A 19,711-nucleotide genomic window follows, 5' to 3' on the forward strand; every position below is an offset into this window, starting at 1 on the left:
GACTCATTGGGAAAGACCCTGATGCTGGGAAAGATTGAAGGCAGGAGGAGAAGGGGACGACAGAGGATGAGATGGTTGGATGGCATCATTGACTCAATGAACACGGGTTTGGGCGGACTCCAGGATTTGGTGACGGACAGGGAGGTCTGGCGTGCTGGGATCGCAAAGAGTCGGACATGACTAAGCGACTGGACTGAACCGAACTGTGAGATATTTAAACTTTTTCAATGTTTTTTAAATAATGGACGGTGATTTTTAAAAAATGAGACGTAGTCAAATTCTATTTCTGCTATTGATTTTCGAAAGGATTTTTTTTTTTTAATGATACAGCTTCGAAATTATTTAGTCACAAGTAGCTCATTTAGTTCAAATTTGCCTATTGTTTCTGGTGAATGATCTTGGGAGCTAGATAATATCGGGAAAGTGGGGGAAATATAACTAAAAATGCTTTTAAATGCGAATTACATTTCACAGAAGAAAAATCATGGATACACTAGCGCTAGTGTGCCGGTTTCGCTCACACAGCGCTCTCGAAAACTAAATCTGGGGTCGCGAACCTCCGCCTAATCCTTTGTGGTCCCATCCCACCGTACCCAGACAGCGAAATGGGCACCGCCAAGGGCCAGGTGCAGTGGGGAACTTTAGTAACGACGCACCGGATGTGTGCGTGGAAGTGACTGAAGTCAACTCACGAATGATTGGTTCTCCTGAGAGGACCTAAGCCTCCTTTCTCCTGCCACTGGCCACGGGGTTTGTCTATTTGAACAGTCCCCGCCCCCTGGAGAAGCCGGTCCCGAAGCCTCACTTCTCCTAAATGATTATTGGCCTGTATTCCTGTCTATCTTCTTCTTATGGCCGTCGATTGGTCGTCAGGGCTAGGAGTACGCCCTCCCTCCCGCCCGGCTTAGAGGACAGCGGGGAAGGCGGGTGGTGGGGACCGGGCCCTGAAGCGGCGGTACCGGCGCTGGCGGCGGCAGCTGAGGCCTTGGCCGAAGCCGCGCGGTGAGTCTGGGGCCTGGCACCGACCCCTCCAAGGCGGTGGAATGTCCAGACCCACGGCTAGCCTGGTCCGTGGGGGCACCCCGGGAAGCCGTCCATCTGGGACTTGGGGTCCCCTCAGTACTGGCCCCACGGAGTTGGGCGCCGCCGGAGCCCTTGACCCTCACTCCGCGAGGCTACGCCCACTTCCTCCCGGACCTCCAGGAAACCCCCGGACCCTTTAGCCTAGCGTGTGTTTCTGGCGCCAGAAGGCCGGCCCATCAGCTCCTGTATTGCTGGGGCGCCTCTGGGTCTCTGCCCGTCTGTCAACCTTTCTTCTGAGCCACCTACACATTGTCCTCGGAGAGGACCAACGTCAGTGTCAGCCCCTTGCGCTTCACTGTGGATGCCTCTCAGGGACCCATTTCCCGGAGCTGAGCTCGGTTCCACCCTGAGTTTCATCCTCTCTGCTTCCCCCGCCACCATCCCTAGTTTGGGCACCTGGCTTCAACTTCTGAAAGCCCTCGCCAAGACCCTTCGTATATTTAACTTCTAGTATTTTCATTGAATTCTGCCTGGAGCAGATAGCCTTTGGGCCTTAGACCTTATGAAGGTAGGCTGATTCCTTCCTGAGACTGGAAATTCCTTGCTTGCCTACCCCCCCCCCCCCCCCCCATCACTGCCAAGTGCACACTCTCTGTAGTAGTTTTCTCCTCTGGAATTCTTGGGTTTCCTCAGCCCTAAAGTCTGACACTTCTTTCTGCAGTCGTCTTCTTGATGCTGGAGAATTTAAAAGCTTTTCAGAATCAATTATTACTGTTTTTTACCCTTCTGGATTTCACAAATTCTTTCAAAATAAGAAATTTTGAAAATTTTATTTTCTATTATAACGTGGACATGCCCAGGATAGGTGTATATGTTACTGCCATGGCAGTCTGGGCCGAGCTTTATCATAGCCACTGCATTATGGTCACTTGATTATTTGTGTTTCCCCCTAGATTGTAAGCTTATTGAGGGAAGGAACAGTACATAATTCAGGAATAAATGAGTGATCTCAGGAACAAATCAGTCTGTCTTAGCTCACGTTCCAGCTACGTTCCATAGGGCAGAGACTTCCCTGACAGTCCAGTGGTGACGACTCCTTGCTTCTAATGCAGTGGGCACAGGTTCAAACCCTGGTTGGGGAAGTGAGATCCCACATGCTGCAGGGCAGGACCACAAAATAAGAACAGAAAATAATAAAAAATTTAAAAAATACAGAACTGTGCTGCCCAATACAATAACCATCAGCCACATGAGGCTTTAGAGTGCTTGAAATGTGACTAGTCCAAGTTGAAATTGACCTAATTATAAAATGCACACTCGATTTTGGTGACTTGGTACAGAAAAAAAGAATGAAAAAAATGTCAATAATTTTTTGTATTGATAACATGTTGAAATGATATTTAGGATATATTGGGATTAAATGTGTTCATTTTTCTTGTTTCTTTTTATGTTTTCCATATGGCTACTAGGAAATTCAAAGTTACGTTTGTGATTCATATTGCTTTTGGGCAGTGCTGCTATAGAATAATAAACAGTGCCCCTCTTTAAATTTTCCTCAAGGAAAGGGGCAGTCTTAGGCATGCTTATTTTCCCTCTGTCTCCCCACTCTAGTACCTGACTGTGCCATGTATGTAGTAGTCATAATGATAATCATAGCTAGTAACTATTAACTCACTGTGTGCCTGGCACTGTTTTAATCATTTTTTAACATGGGTTAACTCACTTAATCCTCACGTCAACCTTATGAGTTAGGTACTATTATCCTCTTATTACAGTTAGGGAAACTGTTAAGTATCTTCCTCAAGGTATATAATTTTGGACTGAATTCACACTCAGGTAAGTCTGGCAGCACAGCCCATCATTTGACCTATGCTACTGTGCTGCCTCTTTTAAACATCAGTCATCGTTGAATGGCTCAAGGCTCTTTGCATGTTTTTCAGTGAGGTCTCCCAACCTTGTTTGGCTCCCCAGCTTGACTTGGGTGTATGAAGATCTGTGTTGAGGAGCTGGGACCATATATAAGTTCATTGCCATGGTTTGTTATTCAGAATATTAAAGGAAGCATCTCTCCAAAGAACCTCAGGGCAAGATGCTTGGAACCGGCCCTGCCGCCGCCACCACAGCTGCCACCACATCCAGCAACGTGAGCGTCCTGCAGCAGTTTGCCAGCGGCCTAAAGAGCCGGAATGAAGAGACCAGGGCCAAAGCTGCCAAGGAGCTGCAGCACTACGTCACCATGGAGCTCCGAGAGGTTCGGACTGTTGTCATTGGGCCATTCATCATGGAGTGTTGGGGCTACCTGTACCATCCCTGGGTTAAATGCCTCTTGACAGCTAAGTGAGAATTCAGAAAATGTAAAGATTCCATTTCAGAAAGGCGCCCAGTTTCTCCTGTCCATAGAATGTGCGGATTCCTTTGCAGCAGTTACACATTTCTGTGGCATTTCCTGTGGTGTGGTATTTTAAGAGTCAGCATAGAGATGGCTGTTTCTTTTCTTTTTTTTTCTGTTTCATGCCACATTCCAGACCTTCCACTCTTTCTACCTGATAATAGTGGTTGGCATGGCTTTGAGGAGTTGGTTGCTTGAGGCTTTCTAAACAGTGACCAGACTTGAGGTCAGGGACAATGTCTTGTTTGTCCTTATACCTCTGGTACTAGGTAGAATCTAGGACGGTGGGTGGCCTGCTATTGTGTAAGATATGCAATAAATATTTGTTAAATAGACCAATGAATTGCTCTACAGTTTAAAACTAGAAATGGGCAGCAGCCGTGTCCCCTTTGGCTTGAACTGTACCTGCCGGCTGCCTTTCAAGTCCTAACCTTTTGGAGCCATCCCACCATCAGGGAGACATTAGAAGTTGTGCTGAGTACATCTTCTTTTGTAGATGAGTCAAGAGGAGTCTACTCGCTTCTATGATCAGTTGAACCATCACATCTTTGAACTGGTGTCCAGCTCAGATGCCAATGAGAGGAAAGGTGGCATTTTGGCCATAGGTAAGGACAGAGTCTCTGGTGAGGTGAGAACTGGAAATAAAGGACTGCTCACCTTTGTGTCCACTGCACCCTGTGTCTGCTTCCTACTGGATACTTAGTTCACATTTGTTTAAGGAATTTTAAGGAGCTTCATGGCTTTCAGTGTACTTACTCAGCTATTCTAGCAGCAGTCCTGAGACATAGTCAAAGCAGGTATTTTCAGATATCCATATATCTGAACCATATCTCAGAGCCATTAAGCAACTTTTCTAGGGCCAGTGCACCAGGGCTGAGACTAGAAGCCTGCTTTCATTCCAGGCTCTGTTTTCTCCATAGCGCGGTGTGGCATAGCGGGACTCACAAATAGAAAAGTAGAGTTGGGATGCATTGAATGAAAGGCAGGTAATTTTCAGCTCCCAGGAACTAGTCATCCATCCTGTGAACTATTATTCAGTCCCAGTTTGTTTTCCTTTTCTTCTTGGGAAAACAAATTGTATTTACTAAAATGAGGTCATTTTGCTTTATGTAAGTAGTTCTGGCACAAATGCCATATCTGTTGGTTGAAATGAAAATTGTTTGCATCCTTACTGTCTGGAGATTGCAGTCGGTACTTAAAAGGAAGAGGTCACTGGCTGTGTCCCTCTGAAGGCCACCTACTTTCCTGGGCAGCCTGTGCCCCTCCTCACCTTTTGCCTTCCTGTCTTTTCCAGCCAGCCTCATAGGAGTTGAAGGTGGGAATGCCACTCGGATTGGAAGATTTGCTAACTACCTTCGGAACCTCCTTCCCTCCAACGACCCAGTTGTCATGGAGATGGCATCCAAGGCCATCGGTCGGCTCGCCATGGCAGGGGACACTTTCACTGCTGAGTATGTGGAGTTTGAGGTGAAGCGAGCCCTGGAATGGCTGGGTGCTGACCGCAACGAGGGCCGAAGACATGCAGCTGTGAGTGTCTGGGGAGCAGTGCCTTGTGTCGGGGTACTTCATGTGATGTGCTCAGGGCCCTGGAAGGCAAAGAGTGAGAGGGGTGGCTCCAGGCAGAGGCACTGTGCTTCTTGGTGGCCCTGAATTCTGCCCCAAATCCCTTTCTCTCCTCACCCTGAGCTCCGTTCCTGAGGAGGAAAATTAACGTTCTCTTTCATTGCTTGAGAGGCAGCCCTGTGTGCAGTTCTTACCCTGACCTCTGATTTTCCAGTCGAAAATTCTTCCCCAGAAGGCACCGTTCAGCCATAGGAAAGAAGAGAAGCCACGAGGCTTACAAAGCCTCAGACAGCTGCACTATCTGCAGCATCCCTCTGTGAAGGTCCCTCAATAGCCTGTGGAATAAGGAAGTTCTGGGCTGCAGAGAGGAGCAAGGGAGGTACTCGCTCCCCCTGCTGGGAGAGTGGGTCTGCCTTCTCCCAGGCCTTTCCTGTTTATGTTTTAGTCATTTATTGATTGGTCAGTACACAGTCCAGACTTCCTCTTTCCCCTTGGCTGTTCTGCATTTGAGGGAGTGGTGGCTTCTACCCTCTTGTAGACGCACATCCTCCTTGCTCTCCAGGGCTCATCCTGAAAAAGACTGGTTTGGTGGGCTAAGAATCCAGGTTGGGAGGTGGGGGAGAGTCTGTCCTTAAGAGATAGAATCTATGAACCAGTGTGGTGGGAATAGAAGCTTTAGGTGGATCCTTTCCAGTCGCTTCCCTCTTTAGCAGGCAGCACCATGAGAAAGGAGCCTGCCTGGGTGAGGGGCCTGCCTCTGGTGCCACTCTCTAACTCTAACTTGGGGCAAACCGCCCTGCCCACCTTCCATTTTACCATGGTCAAATGAAAAAAGTAACAAGATTAAATATTAAACAGGAACATTCATTCAGTAAAGGTTTATTGAATGCTTAAGTAGTCCAGGTACATTCTAGGCTATTTATCTATCTATCTACTATCTATTCTAGTGGAGCAGTATATGAAACATCAAACACGGCTGCCCTTTCAGAACTTGTGTCCTAACTTTCCTGTACAAGCATTCTGTTTCTAAACACCCTGTGATAATGGACACGGAGATGTTTGATCAGTTTTACTGTCATTCTTAGGTCCCCAGGAATTCTGAGCTACAAGAGTGGGCAAGTGTGCCATTTTCCTAGTGTGTGTTGGCTCTGGCATGAAAAGAGGCTGTGTTCATGAGAGAACAGAGCTCTCTGATCCAGATGCAAGATCTCTGTGTGCTTTTCCTCCCAGGTCCTGGTGCTCCGTGAGCTGGCCATCAGCGTCCCCACCTTCTTCTTCCAGCAAGTGCAGCCCTTCTTTGACAATATCTTTGTGGCTGTGTGGGACCCCAAACAGGCCATCCGGGAGGGAGCTGTCGCCGCCCTTCGTGCCTGTCTGATCCTCACCACCCAGCGGGAGCCAAAAGAGATGCAGAAGCCGCAGTGGTACAGGGTGAGGAGATGGCTCCATTCCAGCCTCCAGCAAAGCACTGCAGCCTAGAGTGTCGCTGGGCTTAAAGAGCAGCAGTAGACCCCTGGCCACAGAGCTAGCATCATGTCTGCTTTGGTCTTACATGACATTTTAAGCTCAGTGAATTAGTAGTTATTTTGTTGTTTTTCACGAAAGCAAAGATCTGGCCGTAGCTACGCCATTATTTTATGCACCACTAAGAGTGAGACTACAGTGCCAGTTACGCTCACTGCCTTTTTAACAATTATAAGGTGTCTCTTCTCAGAGATGTGAAAGTAGGGGAAAATGAGTGTGTCTGGAGGAACAAAATGCAGTAAATACTGAGAAAACACCAATTCTCCTCTAGTGTTGTGAGTCCCATGCTGACTGCTGCTGCCAGGAGAACCTACTGAGGCTTGTCCTATACCAGGAGCCTTGAACATGGGACTGGATACCTGGGTTCTAGTCTTGGCTGCTCTGTGACCTTGGGCAAGTCACTTAGTTTCTGTTTTTAATCTGCCTCATGGTGGCATTGTGAGAGTTGAAGCTAAATTAGATGAAAGAGCTCAATGAGCTAATATTGTTGGTGATACTGGCACAAGTCCCTGAGCAGGCATGGTAACCTCAGAACCCACCACATAAATGGGCGGGCTGCTTTCTAACTCTGGGTGTTGTGTAATGAAAGCATTCTGCATCTCTCTGTAGCACACGTTTGAAGAAGCAGAGAAAGGGTTTGATGAGACCTTGGCCAAGGAAAAGGGCATGAATCGGGATGACCGGATCCATGGAGCCCTGCTGATTCTCAATGAGCTGGTCCGGATCAGCAGCATGGAGGGAGAGGTGAGAAGCCACTTCTGAGGAACAGTGGGGTCGGGTTCCAGGCTTCCCACGTGCCATTCTGAGAATGAGACGAGGCGAGATTCTCATCCTCACAAGCTTACATTTTATAGGGAAACAGGTAACAGACAAAGAAATAAGAGCATTTCAGACAGCAGCCAGATCTATGAAGAAATGGAGTGGAGGGAAACAGGATGGAGGGGGTGACTCCCTCCCTGCAGTGATGCCATTTGAGCTGAGACCACATGACATGGAGGAGCCAGCCTAGCGGCTGGCAGGGAGGTTGTCCATGCAGAGACTTGAGGGTGAAAGAGAGTTTGACAAGTTCAAGCAGGAAGGAAAGTGAAGCTGGTGCACCATGAGTGGGGAGAGGGAGGCAGGCCCCCACTGCGAGGCTCATAGTTAGTGGTCCACTCAGGCTCTTATTCTCACCCCAGGGATGATGTGACAGCATGTCTGTAACAGTCATTGGCTGCTTGTGGGGAAGAGCTTGTGGAGAGGCAGGGAGGAAAGCAGAGGGATGAGTTAGGAGGTGTATTGGCCCAAAAAGAAGCTACAAAGATGGGTTTAAAAGTACAAGGATTGTATTAGGGAAATAGCCTGTGAGAGAAAATGAGGAGGGAGCTGGAAGAGGCTGGGAGAACCATCAGGCCTCAGCGCGTGTCTGACCCTGAGTGAATAAGAGTGAAAGAATAGTGGGATGGAAGCGTCCTAATCTACCACGCAGAGCCAGCCCAGGGTCCTCAGGCCAGACCTGGCTGTCAGAGGAGGCCCGCCATAGCATTCTTATTGCGTTCTCTCGGCTGGAAGCGGCCCCTGGAAGGTGCGGCCGTGGCACAGACACGGCTTCCACTGACTGTGGTAGTGTAGACGGAGAAGTGGATTCAGTGCCAGTCCACTCATGCTGGATTCAGGGTGTATCTGGGAGGTAGTCTTCCAACGGGGAGCTGGTTGCTGTGGCATTTCACCCCAGGGCTTCCGGCTTTTGGAGGCCCAGCGACGTTTGTCAGTGCCTGTGTCCTGGATGTGGGCACAGTGTGTGCTGCAGCGTGTGAAGCACAGTCTAGCTCTGGATCCCCACTCCTCTCTCTACTGTGTGACTTGGGTAAATTACTTCACCCCCTCAAGTTTTCTCAGTTTTAACAGGGTCTTATCCACCTCACTGGTCTCCTGTAAGGTTTCTAAATATATATGAGGTGCTTAGCACAACTCCTGATTCCTAGTGGGCATTGCGAAAATGATCGTCCTCAGAGATTTCCCCACCTGAGTATAACGTGTTTTCCACTGTACCCCACACAGCTCTGGGATCTTCGTTGTCTCCAGAAAAACGGGACAATATCACCTAGCTCATAGGTTTAAATGAAATAGTACTTTGTGATGGTGCTTTGTAAATTATAAAGAACTATGCAAATGTAAGGGCTTTCCTTTTGGCTCAGTCGGTAAAGAATTCTGCAGTGCAGGAGACCTGAGTTTCATCCCTGGTTTGGGAAGATCTCCTGGAGAAGGGAATGGCTACACACTCCAGTGTTCTTGCCTGGGAAAATCCCATGGACAGAGAAGCCTGGCGGGCTATAGTCCACGGGGTTGCAAGAGTCGGACATGACTTAGCAACTAAACCATCACCACCATACAAATATAAAGTAGTATAATTTCATAACTTCTTCATTCATTCAACAGAATAGAATGAGCATCTACTGTAGGCCAGTTATACCTTGTCCTAAGAGCTAGAATGATGCAGCAGTGAATAAAACAGTACACACTAGCAAAAGGAGGCAGACAATACACAGATCAATAAAAGTATGTATAGTACAGCATATGGCGACATGTGCTGTGGAGAAAAGTAGGGCAGATGAATGGGGAAGCTAGCATGGATCAAGGATTACATTTTACAATATGATGACATTTGCGCATAGCCGTGAAGAAGCTAAGGACAAAGCCATACAAACATCTGGGGATGCCCCTTCCAGACAGCTGGTTCTGTAAGCACGAGTGTGCTGCTTTATGAAGGGAGCGAGCTTGCTGTTGTGAGCTGAGTGAGAGGAGAGAGGAGTTGGGAGGCAGGGTCCAGGGAATACCTGGGGCAGGAGGGGATGCATCACGTAGGATCTCAGAAGCCCCTGCACATATCATTGGAAATAAATTACTGGAGGGGTCAGGGCTGAGGCCCCTAGTCAGGACAGAACTATGGCATCTCAGTAGAGGACTTGGGCAGCTTAGACCATACTAGGAGCTGTGGTGGTGCCAGGAGGGGCTGGGTTCTAAATTTGGGATTTGGAGGGGTGGGAGAGAGAGGAGTTCAGGTTTGGGGCCTCAACGACTGGAAGGATAGAGTTGCCATTTACTGAGATGGGAGTAATGGGTCTGGGGTGGAAGGTCGGGGGTTTGCTTTTGAACTTGTTAAGTTTAAGGTGAGTATTGTGCATCTGAGTGGAGATGTTGAGTAGTTTGGGGGAGAGATCTGAGCGAGAGACAGATGTGGGAGTTGTTGGCATGTGGATGTTATTTCCAGTCGTGAGACTAGATGAGAACTCCCTGGTAACTAGGGTGGCTGGGGGAGAGATGGGGGTTGAGATCCTGAGGAACCCAGGGAGACCAAGGAATAGTGGTGGCAGTGGGTGTGGGTGCCGGCAAAGCTCAGGGTCCAAGGAGCCAAGTGAATGAAGGGTTTCAAGGAGGAGGAAACACTGCGTTGAATCAGATGCTGCAGACAAGTCAAATAAGATGAGGACTGAGACTGACCATTCAATTTAGCAACGAAAGAATGTTGGTGACCTTGACAAAAATAGTGGACAAGATTTCCTGAGAAATGAAAATATCTGTGTGAAGAGTTTGGAAGTCTGGAAATTAATTGTTCTCTTATCTTTCTCAATTTGGACTGCTGGAGGACGAGTTATTGAGCAGTCCTTTGAATAGGTAAGAGGTGTGAGTTCTCAGCCAATCAGCTTATTCCATGCCTCTTATGGAACTCCTAGGCCTCTGAGAAAATCACTTGCCTCCGCTGTTTCTGCCTGGGTTTCAGGTGAGAAGAGGGACAGCAGAGCTTCCTTAGCAGGGTGCTGGAGTGGGGGTGCCCCTCACCCTCTCAGGAGTCTCCTGTCATAGCCATCAACAGTCAGCTTTGCCACACCAAGGGTAGCGTAGGGGTCCTTAGGAGCCAGCCCCCTGCTGCTGCTTCGTTGTTCAGTAGGTGGTGCTCTTCTGCCTAAATTAGAACAGAATCAGGCCCCTGCAAGGTCCTAGGGAAACCTGAATCCTCAAGAAGAGTGGCCTCCATCCCCTGTGGGAAGAGTTGCATTTCAGGGTTGGGTGTGTGTTGCTCATAGACTCCACGGTGCCCAGGTAAATGCCTCTTGTGAGTAAAGGTGACTTTTCCCCCACGTGTACAGCGCCTGAGAGAAGAAATGGAAGAAATCACACAGCAGCAGTTGGTCCATGACAAGTACTGCAAGGATCTCATGGGTTTTGGAACGAAACCCCGTCACATCACCCCATTCACCAGTTTCCAGGCCGTGCAGCCCCAGCAGTCAAATGCCTTGGTGGGGCTGCTGGGGTACAGCTCTCACCAAGGCCTCATGGGCTTCGGGGCCTCCCCCAGCCCGGCAAAGTCCACGCTGGTGGAGAGTCGCTGCTGCAGAGACTTGATGGAGGAGAAATTTGATCAGGTCAGTAGCAGGAAGCCTGCTCTCTCTTTTCCCAAGCTCCACGCCTCCCCTTCCTTTGCCAACCCTGTGTCCTTCCTGTCTCAGGTGTGCCAGTGGGTCCTGAAGTGCAGGAACAGCAAGAACTCGCTGATCCAAATGACAATCCTTAATTTGTTGCCCCGCTTGGCTGCCTTCCGACCTTCTGCCTTCACAGGTGAGGATGTCCATGGATGCGTTGTGTTGTTACCCATCAGGGGTAATTAAACAGAGAAGACGTGATTGCAGAAAGTTACAACTGCTGCTCATTTGAAGCAGTGACTGCTGAGAAGCCAGTCTCTGGTTTCTTAGCCAGTTTCAGCAGTACGTAGTTTTCTGTAAATGTGGCAGACGCCAGGACAGTCCAAATGCAGGCAGAGGCGCTTCTAGAGCCGACCAAGTTCTCGCGTGGAAGCCAACAAGCTCGTTCACGAATGGGCTCCAGGTAGATGAAGGAAGGGCAGTTTGGGTTTCTGTGCAGCTAGTCTATGGGGCACGGAGGAGCCGATGTGGTCCTGCATCTGCCCCTGAGGTGGGCTCCAGGCTGCCTCCTCGCTCACGAGGAGGAAGGACTGGAAGCTTTAGGGGCTGGTTTCACGGGTGATAGACCGTGGGTTCCCCCCTTCCTGCCCTGTTCCCACTGGTTGCTGTGAATTCTTAGCTCCTGAAACTGGCCCAGCCCAGACAGTGGCTTCTCCCTGAGGCCTACCTGGTTCACTTCAGCTGGAAGCATGCTTTTCCTTTCTCATTATAACCCCCAGCTGTGGAAGGGCCACGGCATCAGACCTGGGGTGAATCTTCCCTCTGTTCTTTTTGCTTGGCTGCGCCATGAGGCGTGCCGGGTCTTAGTTCCCCAGCCAGGAATCGAACCTGCACCTCCTGCATTGGGAGCACAGTCTTAAACAGTAGACCACCAGGGGAAAAGTCCCAGTCTCTGTTCTTAGCTGTGATGTTTGGGGCAGATTGTGCGACCTTCCTGGACCTTCACTTCTGGATGCATCCAGTTAGAGTGACAGTTCCTGCACCATGAGATGGGCTGCCTTAATGTCTAAGCACCTTTCTAAGTGCCTAGTGCAGAGTGAGCTCCAAGAAATAGAAACCATTACTGTTGCTGGCTCCTCTGGCTACTTCAAAGCCTTTTTAATAATAAGGTAAAGGTAAAAATTATACTATTACTCCAGTTGTCTATTCATACTTAACATCCTGGTCTCATCTCCCTCCTTGCTGGGTATAGAGACCTTAGCCCTACATCTCTTTGGTCTTCACTGTGGTGCACGCTGCCTGCATTTCATAAGTGTACAGGACCCAGTGAGAGCCGAGATGGGAAACAGAAGGCCAGCCTGCCCCTCCACAGATGCCTTTTCCTGGCATAGACTCACCTCACACTGCTCAGCTCAGATGAGACAGTGGAAAAATAACAGCTGGTGAAGTGTTAATGTGTGGGGTGTGAGCACAGGCCATGCTGAGTGAGGATGAGACAAATAGCTACATAAAATCACTGAACCATAAAGAAAGGATGTAATGAAAATCACCTGTAGTTTTTCAGGTTTCCATTCTTCTCTCCTGGTGCTCAGCAGCTTTTCTTTGTTTTTAATAACCAGACATGCCTCTATTCAGTAGAGCTCTAAATGATCTTGGTTTGAAAGTCTGTGGTTCAAAAGAGAGTAATAAGTAGGCCATATTTGATCAAAGTCTGGCATATTGTGTAAGCAGTTACCCTAGTAAGTTCAAGAGACGGCCTAGCAGCAGGATACAGGACTCAGAAGGCCCCCAAGTTTGTTCTTCTGATGTGGGTTTTTGTTGTTTTATTAAATATACTAAAATATGTCCTTGGAATTCAGCCTGGGCAGCCCGCGTAAGTACAGTCTCATTGGGAAAGTGCCACTTTTTAAAGCTTAACAGTTTGGAAGTCATTGCTTGCACTTCCTAATGATGTAACCCTTGGGAATGTCAAAAATACTCCTCTTGGGTTTGGGCTAGAATCTCTAGCAATGCCAGATTCCTAGTCTCTTGGGGTGCTAAATCTGGAAAAGGAAATTGCCACCATGATTTAAGCTCATTTCCTGCTGAAACACTGCTCTTCTGTGAAGGTCTAGTTTTCCTCATAGACGCACTCTGATTTGAGGGTGGTATCCCCTTGGTTTCCGACTGTTTTCAAGCCCCAGCGTGCCTCAGCTGGCAGGAGGTCAACTCATTTGACCACGAGCTGTGAGAGAAGACATTCCTCAGTGGTGTAAACGCAGTGATGTGTGTTGCTGAGTGCGGTCCTGGTGGCCCTCCTTCTCCAGTGCTCAGTTTCTCGGGGATGGGGGACGTGCGGTCTCACCTCATCTGGCCATGAGCTGTGAGAGGAGACATCCGTCGATGGCAGAAATGCAGTGGCGTGTTGCTGAGTGCAGCCCTCGTGGCCCTCCACAGCCCCCACTTTCTCGGGGATAGTGGACATATGGTCTCTCCTTCTCCACTCTGGTGTATGTGCTGCCGGTGCATGGCCTTGAGGCCGATGAGATGGAAGAGGAGAAACAGAAGCAAGGCATGAAGCAGACAGCTCCAGCCTTCTGAGGAGTCATAACACTTTAGCTTAAATTGCCCAAGAATCACCTACCCGTGCACATTGGCTTATGTAAACTTAATGAAAATACACATGAGGCTTTCCAAATTACAGGCTGAATCTTATTCTATTAAATATAACTGTACAGAATTCTCTAGGTGATAGCAAAGTGATTTCTAGGCCTAGGCTGAGTGGAATGGCTTGTTTATTGGAAACAATTTTCAATATTAGTGTAAATTTCAATATAAAATAGCTTAGTTGATCCTTTCCTTATTTTAAACCAAGATTTAACATATATTTCTTAAACAAGAGCATATAATCTTTTCCCTCAAAGTGTAACACGTATGGGGACAATTAATGTGATTAAGTTTTTTTATTAAAGGAGAAAGACAGCTTATATTTCTAATATTTCTAAAAGCTTTATCAGAGGAGTGATTATCAAGCATAAGACTTTGGTTTGTACATTCTCTCAATTCTCTTTAATGTCTTTCCAACAGGCTTTCTTGATTTATTCTTAAATTGCATGTTGTATAGGAACCCTGACCTTGACGCAGAGACCAGCCCTCACCTTGAGCCATATACACTTTGTCATTTCTGTGCTCAGATACCCAGTACCTCCAGGATACCATGAACCATGTCCTGAGCTGCGTCAAGAAGGAGAAGGAACGGACAGCAGCCTTTCAAGCCCTGGGGCTACTTTCTGTGGCTGTGAGGTCTGAGTTCAAGGTCTATTTACCTCGTGTACTGGACATTATCCGAGCAGCCCTGCCCCCTAAGGACTTCGCCCATAAGTAAGCATCTTTATTAATATTTCACCTTCCACCCCATTTGGTTGGAGAGAAAGGATGCTCCATCCCAGTTTCTGTGGAGCTTAATCCTGTTCTCTGCATCATTAACCAGCAAATTATATAATGAATAGCCCTTCCTCAGTTGAGCTCTGGCCTTTTCCAAATGAAGTGACATCGATGTAAATATTTGGGAAGCTTGAATACCTGTGAACGTATTAGATACCAGTGCTGTTCTCAATATGTATATTACTTACTGGGAATCTCCTAGTTCTGTTCTTTTCTCTGGCTTTCAAAGGTCTTACCTGATAACAACTAAAGTGAGGATTCCCAGACTGAAAGTGAGGAGACCTAATGGTCACCCTTATCCTCATCACTAAAGTTGGATACATTATTCTTCCTCTCGAAACCTCCCAATGAATAAAATATGAGAAAGACCTTCAGCGCCCTGCAAAGTGGCGAGGCTGGGGTATCTTCTCTAAGTCTCAGGGGATCAGAGTTCATTAGAATTGTGTCTTCATAGTTCCCTGTGTTAGTAGCAGATTGTGCTAGTGAATTACTGAGCCTCGCCCATCTCAAGCCCAGCATTCTCCTCACAGGGAGAAGAATTTCTTCCCATATGATGGCTGTGCCCTTCACTCCTGGTCTCTGACCTGCATGTTGCTCAGTTTGCTTCCTAAATCGGTACCTTGGCCAGCACCGCACTAACCCTCGTGGCGCCTTTTGTGTGAATTCTGAAGTGGGGCCCCTTACTCAGGAGACTTTACTGCCATCTGCTGGACATTTGTTGTAAATCTACAAGTCTGCAGTGACGGCAGTGTGATGGGCCCCCCAGGTCACCTGCACACCCACATGGGGTGGCCCTGTTTGGGTAACCTGCCGTCCTTGCGCCACGGTGATTTTGAGGTAGGACATCACAAAATGCCATTATGTCTAAACTGGTCACACTTGGGTTCTTTGCAGGAGACAGAAGGCTATGCAGGTGGATGCCACTGTGTTCACCTGCATCAGCATGCTGGCCCGAGCCATGGGGCCAGGCATCCAACAGGACATCAAGGAGCTGCTGGAGCCCATGCTGGCAGTGGGCCTGAGGTAGGTGCCAGGAACCTGAGCTGTCCCTGTCTCAGTTAGTATGAGGCTTGAGCCACAGTCCTGGGTCTATGTGGAAAGAAAGAGGCTGTTGGCATATAAAATTGACTAGGTAGGATAGCTCACACTAAATACACAGGCTGATTTCAAATCCATGTTTCATCACTAGCTTGCTTGGTGATTGTAACTAAATTATTTAACTTCTCTGTGCCTTAGCTTTCTAGTCTGAAAAGTGGGTACAATAACAATTTCTATTGTCTAGATTTGTCCTGGGGATTAAGTAGAAGAGTTCACCAAGTGCTGTGTATTTAAGAAGCGCTCTGGTAATGTTTGCAGTTGTCATTTATATTATTACGGGCAAATTACTTAAGCTCCCTACACTTGCGTTCTCTTCATCTATAAAATAAGGATGATGCTGTCAATCTGCCTCCCAGGTGACTTATTGAGACTTGGTTTTAGTGGCTAAATTATAGTAAACAGGTTTGCTCATGACAAAATCATAGATTGTTTTGAAATCCGGAATCAGGCCAAGAGAGTTTAGGATATATATTTAATTTTATAGTATTCTTTCTGCTGTAAAGACCAAGCAGAGATGGGACCCAGTCCCCATCCTGGAGAGAAAGGGCTGTTTCTTCTCCAGAACAGACCAGATGTCACATGCCCTTGTCGTGACTGGTTTCCCACCCTTCAGCCCTGCCCTCACAGCTGTGCTCTACGACCTGAGCCGTCAGATTCCGCAGCTGAAAAAGGACATCCAAGATGGGCTGCTGAAGATGCTGTCCCTGGTCCTTATGCACAAACCCCTCCGGCACCCAGGCATGCCCAAGGGCCTGGCCCATCAGCTGGCTTCCCCTGGCCTCACGACCCTCCCTGAGGCCAGTGATGTGGGCAGCATCACCCTTGCTCTCCGAACTCTCGGCAGTTTTGAATTTGAAGGTAAGAAATTGTGGTGACTCTTGCCAAGAAAGTCGGTGATACTGGGAACCTGGAGAAGAGACTGAGGGTGCCTAGAATCCCTGGCTCTTGCTTGGGTCCTGGAGACAGGGTGGCTGATTCTGCAGCAGCTCATCCTTCCTGTATTCTTTCCATATATTGTTAATTCCTATCTTTGTTTCTTTGTCTCATACAAAGACAGGAAAAGTGGGTAGGGGGTACAGATATTTTGAAGAATAGTATGCATTAATCCAAAGAACTAATGCTGCAGAGGTGGACTCTGCACCTTCTTACCTCCCTGTAGCTGAGATGGTGTTTAATGCTTTAAAATGTATAAGCAGGGCTTGGGGTGTTTTCGTTACTATGGCTGTATGATTTCCAAGAGTACTGTACTGTGCAGTTCAGTTTGGAATTCCAAGCTGCAGAAAAACCCACATTAACGCCCTAGGGAGATATATTTCAGGAGAGAAGAATGCACACGTAGATGAAATTTAAGATCACGTAGGTGGTACTGGTCAAGACTACGGAGAAACAGCAAGTATAAGAAGTCTAGATGTGCTGTCTGAGTACTTACGGCATCCGTGATTTCCTGTGTCAGTTCCTCCAGTTACACTGATTAACACTCAAGATAATTTATTTCTAATGAATAGCAAGGAGTTATAGTTAAACTCAGCCTACATCAAACTCTCTTTTTGGTATTTGAATCTGGAAACTAAAATAGACAAGGTAAATTTGATCAAAAATGGTTTTTCTCTCTGGGAATATGTGAAACAGTGTCAGAATGAAACAAAATGATTCATTTTTCAAAGGAAATAAAAGATTAGGATGGAAGCAGGGAGGAACTGTCTTTTGTACGTCTCCCACTTCCTTCTCCATCTGCCTTTCTGCCCATTGGAATCCCATTTGTTACCTTTTAAATTTGAGAGAAGAGTTCTGGGTCAGTATCTTGCTGATCAATATCTTGTTGAAAATTAAATTAGTAGACACTAAGTGGAAATCGCAGCCAGTGAGTCTCAGAGCTGCTGTCCAAAGCAGCGGTGTTAATTCTGTCTTCTCTCTGCCCTTGTATTCAGGCCACTCTCTGACCCAGTTTGTCCGCCACTGTGCGGATCACTTCTTGAACAGCGAGCACAAGGAGATCCGTATGGAGGCCGCCCGCACCTGCTCCCGCCTGCTCACGCCCTCTGTCCACCTCATCAGTGGCCACGCTCATGTGGTCAGCCAGACTGCAGTGCAAGTGGTGGCAGATGTGCTCAGCAAACTGCTTGTGGTTGGGATAACTGATCCTGGTAAAGTTTGAGATGCAGGCAGTCTAGGGAAGTGTAGGTGCCAGGTGCAGTTAGAAGTAGCCAGTTTCCTTGCGTGGCCCTTCTGGAATCCTGCAGCCTCAACAAGCTGATGTCCAGCTCCTTTTCTGGCAAGGCGTTAGGTTTGGCCATGCCAGCCTATTGTGTAAGATAATCAGCCTTAAGTTCTGTCATCTTTGTCCTGTCAGTAGAGAAAATGACAAGTTCGGTGGGATGAGGGTGTCTGGAGTCCCCTCTCTAGGATGATGGCAGTGGAGGCAGACGTGGGAAAGGACTGGAGGGATGAAGGAGTAGAAGCACTGAAAGGCTCACTTGCTCTTGCAGACCCCGACATCCGCTACTGTGTCTTGGCGTCCCTGGACGAGCGCTTTGATGCACACCTGGCCCAGGCGGAGAACCTGCAGGCCCTGTTCGTGGCTCTGAATGACCAGGTGTTTGAGATCCGGGAGCTGGCCATCTGCACTGTGGGCCGGCTCAGCAGCATGAACCCAGCCTTTGTCATGCCCTTCCTGCGCAAGATGCTCATCCAGGTGAGGGTGTGATGGCCACCCCTCGGGGTGGTGGGGAGGGCACGCTCCTGTGAGCACTGTTTGGGGAAAGAGAGGAGGAAGGGGGAGAAGGGTTGAGACGCCTGGTAGAACCCACATTTGGTGCCAAGAGTCCACATGTTTTCCCGGCTTGGTAATTGTAGTTCACGTGCTTATCACCTCACAGGCCTCTTGTCAGTGTGACTCCAGGAGGCCTCCTAGGCCCAGGGTGACCTCTCATGCAGCTCTTCCTTTTTCCTGGCAAGTCACCAGCAAATCCACTTCTGGCTCCTCTTTTCTGCATCTGCTGCAGAGGGTGTCAGTCAGCACAGTGCCTCCCTATCCTTCCCCTCGTAATTCTCCCACTGATGCCAGGCCATCCACAGGGGCCAAGCACAGGAGAGGCCCCAGCTCTCTTTCTCATTATCACTGCCCTGCTCTGTGGTCCCTGGCTCCCTGGCTGTCTTTGCTCAATAATGCCAGAGGCCAAGCTCAGCTGATTGGACTAGAGCCTCAGGTTGACCTTGCTGCCTGGGCTCCTGAAACCTGTCCCCTGGTTTTTGTCTTCATCTACCCAAGTAAGTTCTCTGGCCACCTGGTGAGCAATGCTTGGGGTCCAGTCCTGCCTGCCTTGCGTTACTTCCACCCACCTCTCTGGGTCTCGGCGTGGCTTACTTGGTCATTTCCCGTCCCTTCACTCCATCCTGTCCCTACCTCACCCTCAACTTCGTGACCCTCCCCATGGTTTCTTTTGAAGTAAATAAACGCTTCTAACAAATAAAGCACTTAAACGTAGAAAATTATAAATATATGTAACTTTTACCCTAAAGAAATATCATTTATTCACAATTTATCGTAATTAAAGTGACAGTGAATAAAGTCATCAGTGAACAAATAAATATTATACTTATATTGTCACATATGCTTTTAGGTTAATGGTTTATTTCTTAACTGCTGGCCTGTGTTATGGGTGCCTATCATTTTAAGTCTTCTTGAAATAAGTAAAGTTTGGGGAAGGAAAAGAAATCATTGTTGAGCCTGCCAGCTCAAACTGTACTAAGTAAGCTTGATAAGGATATAATTCCTAATGAGAATATCAGTATGTTTATTCAGACAGCAGATGTTTTGAGCACCTGCTATGTTCCAAGTACTGCTGGGTGCTGGAAGCACGTCAGTGAAGCAGCCGGGGTGGCCTGTGTCATCGAGAAGCTTACAGTAAGCTGTCAGGCCTTCTCATTTTTCTGATACTGGAAAATGTGAAGCATCATTAAATGAATTTACTCTGTACTAAACTCAGCCCTTGAAACACCAAAATTTTATTTCATTTTATTTTTTCTGTTTTATCAGAGAGCTCAAATCTGGAAACGCTTTATTAGCAAAAGGAATGGATAAAACAAGGGCTGCTTGGGGAAAATTTTAAATAATTTTTCTTGGTTTTAAACTTTGATACAAGTTTCCCCATGCTGAATTACACATTTTCATGCCTTGGTAAGGGACCGTACCCAAGTGTGCTGTGGTCTCTTCTTGGTGTCTTGATCATCAGGGAGGGTACTGGGTATTGTTATTACCCACTGCCCTTGCTCAGCAATGCTCTTTGGCTCT

General features: G+C 47.8%; 1 protein-coding gene across 4 annotated transcripts in view; it reads left to right on the plus strand.

Annotated features, from left to right (window-relative positions):
• Window positions 1-906: 906 nt before the first annotated feature.
• The window catches only part of MTOR (mechanistic target of rapamycin kinase), a 125,670-nt gene continuing 106,865 nt past the window's right edge, over window positions 907-19,711 (plus strand). For 2 of the 4 annotated variants that reach the window (XM_060395927.1, XM_027975551.2), the window contains exons 1-13: window positions 907-1,002; window positions 3,099-3,274; window positions 3,909-4,017; window positions 4,707-4,939; window positions 6,206-6,406; window positions 7,109-7,243; window positions 10,627-10,902; window positions 10,987-11,095; window positions 14,073-14,259; window positions 15,217-15,345; window positions 16,034-16,278; window positions 17,349-17,564; window positions 17,907-18,112. In XM_060395927.1, the coding sequence (XP_060251910.1) occupies window positions 3,113-3,274; window positions 3,909-4,017; window positions 4,707-4,939; window positions 6,206-6,406; window positions 7,109-7,243; window positions 10,627-10,902; window positions 10,987-11,095; window positions 14,073-14,259; window positions 15,217-15,345; window positions 16,034-16,278; window positions 17,349-17,564; window positions 17,907-18,112 (2,208 nt within the window). In that variant the 5' untranslated portion in view covers window positions 907-1,002; window positions 3,099-3,112. 4 annotated transcript variants of the gene reach the window in all.

This window comes from Ovis aries, chromosome 12 (assembly GCF_016772045.2).
Source record: "Ovis aries strain OAR_USU_Benz2616 breed Rambouillet chromosome 12, ARS-UI_Ramb_v3.0, whole genome shotgun sequence".
NCBI lineage: Eukaryota > Metazoa > Chordata > Mammalia > Artiodactyla > Bovidae > Ovis > Ovis aries.